The sequence below is a fragment of the Myotis brandtii genome, unplaced genomic scaffold (assembly GCF_000412655.1).
Source record: "Myotis brandtii unplaced genomic scaffold, ASM41265v1 scaffold212, whole genome shotgun sequence".
Taxonomy (NCBI): Eukaryota; Metazoa; Chordata; class Mammalia; order Chiroptera; family Vespertilionidae; genus Myotis; species Myotis brandtii.
In genome coordinates this window covers 624,442-632,292 of record NW_005357931.1, presented here as the reverse complement: position 1 = coordinate 632,292, position 7,851 = coordinate 624,442, and the positions used below count along the sequence as shown (strand labels likewise).

General features: G+C 41.8%; 2 protein-coding genes across 2 annotated transcripts in view; both read right to left on the bottom strand.

Annotated features, from left to right (window-relative positions):
- HDHD2 (haloacid dehalogenase-like hydrolase domain containing 2) overlaps positions 1 to 253 on the bottom strand; it is a 27,541-nt gene extending 27,288 nt beyond the window's left edge. The window contains exon 1 of the mRNA XM_014539263.1: positions 173 to 253. The gene's annotated coding sequence lies outside the window, so the exon portion shown is untranslated. The remainder of the gene's footprint in view (positions 1 to 172) is intronic.
- A 2,944-nt stretch (positions 254 to 3,197) lies between these two features.
- IER3IP1 (immediate early response 3 interacting protein 1) overlaps positions 3,198 to 7,851 on the bottom strand; it is a 10,278-nt gene continuing 5,624 nt past the window's right edge. Inside the window, exons 2-3 of the mRNA XM_005865730.2 lie at positions 5,264 to 5,365; positions 3,198 to 4,383 (exon numbers count right to left, since the gene is read on the bottom strand). Coding sequence (XP_005865792.1) covers positions 4,328 to 4,383; positions 5,264 to 5,365 — 158 coding nt within the window. The 3' untranslated portion in view covers positions 3,198 to 4,327. The remainder of the gene's footprint in view (positions 4,384 to 5,263; positions 5,366 to 7,851) is intronic.

Below are 7,851 nucleotides of genomic sequence, written 5' to 3'. Positions count from 1 at the left end.
GCGGCCGGGGGGGCGGTGCCCATCGGAGGGGCGTGACAGTCCTCACTGAGCAAGCGTGCGGGTTGGTCCCTGCCCCAGGAGCGGGGGTGGCCTAGAGACGCAAACAGGTGAGGCCCCGAGCCCTTCCACAAAGGAACGCAGCCTCCAGACTAGCGGGCGGGCGGCTCCTCACCCCTGTTCCGTTCCGTCCTCAGCAAAGGCCCCGCTTACAGGAACGTCGCACAGTCCGGCAGACACAGCGTCCTCGCCGCGGGTCCAAAGCGCCCGGGGCAGCTCCGGATTGACGCCGGAAGCTGGGCCTAGGACCGCAACGGAAGTCCCGCCTCCCCCCGTCCTTTTCCGCCCCATCCGTCCTGGGTTGCCCTCCAGTCTCGGACACCCAGTACCCGGTCTAGTTCTGCTCTTGCACCACCATCGAAAGGAACGATAGATTGTTCTGGAGACCCAATTTTTTTTTCAAGGGCGCTGCCATGATGCAAGAGGAAGTACAAAGCCCCCTGCCTTTGCTCGGTAAATGTTTCCCATTCCGCAGCACCATGGTCGAACCAAGTTTTATTGGGTAACTTCTTTGCTGCAACCCTCTCCACATTCCCTAGGGGTAACTCAGAAGTCATCTCCTAGATAGTTTCCTTGAAACACCCAATCTCTGAGGTCATGTTCTGCTTTGCTACTTGAATACTGACATTGCTATTAACCATCACCTCAGGTAGCGTCCCTCTTTTCCTGAATTAGCTACCCCAAAAGCTGACATGGTCGTTGCCCATCCTGCCTCTGCTCAGAGAGTGCTACCACAGGCCTTGCCTACACCTCCAGGGAAGCAATGGCTGACTGCAGCACCGCGCAGGGGTGTCGGATGGTGTTCTAGCAGCATCTGAGCCTCCAGTCAAGGACAGCGCAGTTTTGTCGAAAGGTTCCGTATGTGTAAACCAGGGTGTCCTATTATGTCGGAATTTTTTTCATTTAGTCATTTCCATAGAGAATGCATAAGATGACCACCTCTGCAGTCAAGTATATAGTTCATTTGGATCTAAGGAAGACAAGTACTGTAGAGACTCCCAACGTGGGTGGGAGCAGTGACGAAGGTGGTCCTAAGTATCCCAAAATACTATATATATAGTACTCAAATATATTGCTTTTTCTCGACATTTTATGAGTACATACAACACACAAGTGACTACATATACCTAAAGAGCACAGATCACCTTGCCTACTCTATATAAAGCAGGGATTTTTTAAAAAATACTTTTAAGCCATGTTTTTTTAAAACTTAGGGTTTTATGGAAGTGCCTTAGGAAGCTTGACATGAGTAAGGGGGAGGCTGAACAATGGGCCTTTGGGTCCCATCCCTGCTTCAACTAAAAATAAATAGACCTGCTTTCATCTGTTTTAGATAATGGAGCATTACAGTTCTATATTATTCTTTGAAAACCTAGTTCTGCTATTAGCAATCGAAGTTTGAAATCATTGTACTTAAATAAGAATTAGGGTATAGCCCTAGCTGGTTTGGCTCAGTGGATAGAGCATAGGTCTGCAGACTGAAGAGTCCTGGGTTCGATTCTGGTCAAGGGCACATGCTAGGGTTGTGGGCTTGATCCCACATACAGGAGGCAGCCGATCAATGATTTTCTCATCATTGATGTTTCTATCTCTCCCGCTCCCTTTCTCTCTGCAATCAATACAAAAATATATATATTTAAAAGTATTAGGTTATAAATTTGGTAAATATTTATAGACTAGAGTCCTAGCTGGGTGGCTGGGGTGGAGCATCATCCTGTAAACCAAAAGGTTGTGGGTTCGATCCCCAGTCGAGGCATGTTGGAGAGGCAATGAATTGATGTCTCTCTCACACTTCCACTAAAATTAATAAACATTTCCTAGAGCAAGGGTTAAAACAATTAAAACATTTATAGATTGGAGCCAAGATCCTTCATGACAGGTCAGAGGCAAACAGATGCAGAGTCAGACATAACACCATAAATTGAATATAAAAGTTGCTCATGAGTCTTCTTGATGTATGTCATCAATTCACTGAAGAAATTGAACTGGATTCTTGGAGGCCAGAATGATCAGGAACTGAATTGGGATATTTGGAGACCAGAATGATCACAGATTAATTCTGAGAATGAGTGAGGAGGATGTGGGCAGGCAAGCAGGGCACTTAAATTACTGCCTACTAAAAAATTACTATGGCTACTAAATCACAACTGCCCTGGGGAAACCAGGGTTAACCTGTGAAAGCTTGCAGACCTCCCCTCAGGCACATTACAGTTAGAAATGTGTATGTGGCTTCCAGAGATGAAATACTTTGATACTCAGGGCTTCACTTTCCCCAGAACTGCTTTGCTATAGAATACTCTGATCCTGCCCTGCTGTGCCTGCTCCCTAATGGGAGTTTGCACTTCTGCAGTATCTGACACTAAATGAGCATGGTGTGGTGCAATATCTAACATGAAAATGGCATCAGGACACTCTCTTTTCTTTTTAAAATTTTGTATGGTTCATAGCTGTTGGAGAAATGGGAGTACCCTCAATTAACTGCTTCTTTTGAATCTGGTCAGTGGCTTACACTCAGTCAGACTCGTGCATGAGCTCTTTGTAAGGTCAAAAGAACATTGCCTTTTAATGCCGAATATGTTACCACATGAACTAAGTAATCAACTGTGAATCCCTGGTACTTTTCTTTGGTTCTGCTACAAGCCTGGGGCCCAGAGATAATCCATCTGTAACTCAGGAATGGCCAACAGGCATCCAATACTTGCTCCAGTTTTAGAAGTAAATTAAGTCATAGGAAAGTCGCTCAAGTCTTCTTGATGTCAATTCAATTCACTGAAGAAAAAAATGGCCTGGCTGGTGTGGCTCAGTGGTTGAGCATTGACCTATGAACCGGGAGGACAAGGTTTTGATTCCTGGTCAGGGCACATGCCCCGGTTGCAAGCTCAATCCCCAACAGGGGGCATGAAGGAGGCAGCCGATCAATGATTCTCTCTCATTGATGTTTCTATCTCTCCTCTCCCCCTCCCTTCCTCTCTGAAATCAGTAAAAATATATATTTTTAAAAAGTGGATTGTAAATGTTTACTTTCATTAAAACTGTGCTTAGTGATTTTACAGAAAACATATATAAGAAGTGTTACACACAAAATGAGATTAATTTCATTAGCACCTGACAGGTATTCACTAAGGTAAAAAAACACATGCTTGACTTAGAAATTTTACTTTATTTACAAATGTTGTGCTATAAACAAAGATGCAATTCTACCCCTTTTAAATATTATAACCCATAATTTCTAGAAAAAACATTTACACACTTTTATTCTTTCTGCATAAAACTGTATTATGGGATGAGTAAAATACAGAATGGTCTAAGACATCAAAACAAAATTTATCCAGCATGAATGCCCTAGTGACAGATGGAAATAAGAATTAAGAGTCACACTCCTTAATGTATTACTCCAAGAAATGGAAACACGGTACTTTTGAGACAGGTAAATGCTTCTTACATAGATAAGTCTTCTTACATAGTATAGTTTATAATTGTGATTGTTTAGGATTGCCCTTAGAGGCTAATATTTATGCTGATTTCAAAAAATAAGTCACCATTGTAAAAAGGGTCTATACTTTTCTACCAATGAAAATATGTAGATACTAATCTGTTCTCATCATTCAGACCAATTACTAAAATAAGAAATACATGAAAATAATTTAAAACAAAAACACAATCGCTATGTGACTGACTTACAAAATTATAATTCTCCCTAAAGTCAGACCGTATTGCTCCTCGATAGTTACTACGAATTTGAATTTTTCATAGCCAAGACAATATAGACAAAATATTTAACCAGAGTTCAAAATAAAATCATCCCAATTACCTATTTATCACTTTATATGTAGTAATTAGTTTCTTAAATCCTTTAAGTTTTATCTAGGAGGATAATCACTCTCTGAGCATAACTAAGTCACAATGAACTTCAAAAGTTAAAAAAAATCATCCCTGAGAAGTGAGAGAAGCTCTAAAAATACAGAAGTGACAGTCTTGCACCCTTTGAACAATCTTAACCATAGCACAAACTTTTATTAACAGTCATCAATCAAATGTATTCCAATCCTGGATAGTTACTACCTCTGATGATCTGATCTTTTTATAATGAAACTATAAGTGCAGCATTTAAAAAAAAATCAGATAAATAGGGACTCTGGTTTTATTATCATGTTTACATTGTTGTCAAGGCCAGGGACAGCCAGCTAAGGTATGTATGTTCCAATAAAGACGAAAGTAATAACTTCCGCTGACATCTCTTCTTCTGAGTCTCCATTTCCCCCACTGATCTTCACCCAAATAGTAAAAGCAATACAATTGCAATTGAGTTTACTATTATCAATGGCACTGCAAAAAAAAAACAAAAAACTTTGTTATTATAAAGAAAATATCAGAAAAAAAACGAAGTCATAGTTACTAGCATCCAAGAAGGTCAGTAATACCTAAAAATGTCATCATAATCATATTACTAATACTTATAACAGGAACATTCAAACATGCACTGGATCATAAACTCCAAAACTTAATTTAAAGAGGGCTTGTGTGATGGGGGTAAGAGTCACACTGATACAAGTAGATTAATATGAAAACATCTGTGGGTGATGCTAGTGCAGCTCTGGGAACACAGAAGCACACTGGACTTAGGCAGAACTAGACCCATATGGCTACCAGTGATACTTGACATTAGAAATATGTACAAAGATGATGCCATAGTTTCATCACCAAAGTAAGAACTTATCATTATATTCAAAGTTGTGATTAAAGCAGCTAAAAAAAGGAGGAAGACAGACAGAAAGAGAGACCCTAGTTTTAATGGTTTTCAATAAAAGGTTTTGAACTCTTCTTTATTGAGGTACTCTAAAATATTTCCTAAGAGAATAGCAAATGTGGGATCTTTATTTTTCTCTTGAAAGCCTGATGGGACTCTAGATGACTTTACCACTTGGAAGCAACAGAATTTCCAAAAGGCAAGAATATCATTGCCTTTCAACTCTGAGGTAATATACAAACAGGTTACACCACTGAGCATTCAATTTGCACCAACTGGCTTAGAAATAAGAGGCAAAGAAAGAAACCAGTAACTTTTAAGCAATAAAGCCAGGTTAACAAGAAAAAAATTTCCTGCTACAAAGGTGGTATGTGATAGTATTCACACCCAGAAGCTTTGCTATTTAAATCAAACCACAAAATTAAAACTTAAGAGTGTTCTACTAGTTTTTCTTCTTACCTCTCATTACGGTTCTTACAGATCGAATAAGGTTCATTAGCTGAGATTTAATTCCTGGCTCCTCTCCGAATCCACCAATTCCCTGGTCTGTTCCCCAGCCAACTGTATAATATAAAAACGATTAGCAGTGTTAAAATGTATTATGCCCTTGCCCTGCTCCTTCATTAGTCATTTTCTAAAAGATTATTTGAGCCTTTGTTAAAGACATAAAATATAAAGTCATATGACTTAAAAACACTACTAAAGGAAATGCTTTACAGTATTTTTTAACTTTTGATAAGCAACAAAAACTCATTTCATTTCCACTGTGGTGTTATACATTATACTATAGTCTAATAAATTATTCCATGGTAAAGATGAACACTGTAACACCCTGATTGATTTTTTTTTACTCCTTTTTTAAACTAAGATATTTTTCAAGTCAGAACTGAAAAAGCAGTGTCAAATTGAAAAATTAATTAGATCAATTCAGAATTTATGAAGCCCAACATTATTATTGATATAACAACACTGTACTAGTAACGGAGATTCACCATCTACATTACATAGGGGAAATTTTAACCTAAACCTCGTCACAGCCTGGTCAGGCCTTCAGAGCATGCCCTATCATGCCAACAGGGGCACATCTTTTTTTTTTTTTTTTCTTTCCCCTTGATCATTCTTCATTTCTCAGATTTGAGGTGAGGAATTTAGCTCACTATCCCACTTACTTTCTGTAAATGAGTCTTTCACCTTTTTCTACATCATTTCCCTGATATTATAAATCATTTTTTCTTTACCTGCTAGTTCCTTTTTTATTGCCTGACACATTCTCCTGAAGACTTACATGTCCTCATTTCTACAATGTGTCTTTCTCTTGTCCTCATTTCAGGTTCACCCGTCATATCTCATAACTCCAGTTTTTAAAAATCTCAAATGACTTAATTCCTGACATGTTAACCCTTAAACTTGACAGAGAACAAGTCTTTATTTTATACATGATATCAATATCATGAAACAAAATTTCACTTTGCTTAATAATTCTTTGTTTTGGCAGCCCCAGCTGACTAATATAGTTTCATTTTTCTTTTGTATTACTCATAATTAGTACTGGATATAATAAATACTTGTCTGATTTTTTTTAAATGTGTGGTTTAAAAAAAAACTTTTACTGAGATACAATCACCTAACATCCAGTTCACACATTTCAAGTGCACGATTCAGTGGTTTAAATATGTTCAGAGTTGTACAACACTCAATTTTAGAACATTTTTATCACCCCCAAAAGAAACCCTGTACCCATTAGCAACCACTTCCCATCCCCTCAGACCCCTCTAGCACTAAGCAACCACTAATCTGCTTTCTGTTTCTATATAGTTGCCTATCCCCAACATTTCATATAAATGAAATCATGATATGCAGTCTTTTATGACTAACTTCTTTCACTTAGCATAATGATCTCAAGGTTCAGCCACGTCGCATATGTCAATATTTCATTCCTTTTTATTAACAAATAATATTATATAGTGTGGATACACCACATATTATAGTCATCTATTTATCAGTTGGTAGACATTTGGACTGTTTCCACTTTTTAGCTATTATAAATAACTAGAGGCCCTGTGCACAAATTCGTGCACGGGTGGGGTCCCGAGGGGGAGTGAGGGTGGCCAGGATGTGATTGACGGTGGGATGCCCTTGCCGGCGGCGCTGGTCCATCAGTACCTGACCTGTTCTCTGGAGATTAGACCTGCAGGACTACTTACGGAGCGAGTGGTTGTTGCCAGGGTGGTGGGCTGCTGGGATGGGTCAGTCAGCTGAGCAGCGCTCCTGCTGTGGAAGCACACTGACCACCAGGGGGCAGCTCCTGTGTTGAGTGTCTGCCCCCTGGTGGTCAGTGAGCATCAGAGTGACTGGTTCACCAGTCATTCTGGTCATAACAATCGCTTAGGCTTTTATATATATACTAGAGGCCCGGTGCACAAAAATTTGTGCACTCGGGGGGAAGGGGGGGTCCCTCAGCCCGGCCTGTGCCCTCTCGCAGTCTGGGACCCCTCGGGAGATAACGACCTGCTGGCTTAGGCCTGCTCCTGGGTGGCAGAGGGCAGGCCCAATCCCTAGGTGCAGCCCCTGGTCGGGCTCAGAGCAGGGCTGATTGGGGAGTTGGGGCGCCGCCCCCTGTCATGCACAGAGCAGGGCGGATCGGGAGGTTGCGATGCCACCCTCAGTCATGCTCAGGGTAGGGCCGATTGGGGGGTTGGGCCGCCGCCCCCTGTCACGCTCAAGGCAGGGTCGATGGGGAGGTTGCGGCGCCACCCCCTGTCACGCACAGAGCAGGGCCAATCAGGGGGTTGGGGCGCTGCCCCCTGTCACTCACAGAGCAGGGCCAATCAGGGGGTTGGGGCGCTGCCCCCTGTCACTCACAGAGCAGGGCCAATCAGGGGGTTGGGGCGCTGCCCCCTGTCACTCACAGAGCAGGGCCAATCAGGGGGTTGGGGCGCTGCCCCCTGTCACTCACAGAGCAGGGCCAATCAGGGGGTTGGGGCGCTGCCCCCTGTCACTCACAGAGCAGGGCCCATCAGGGGGGTTGAGGCTCCGTACCCTGTCAC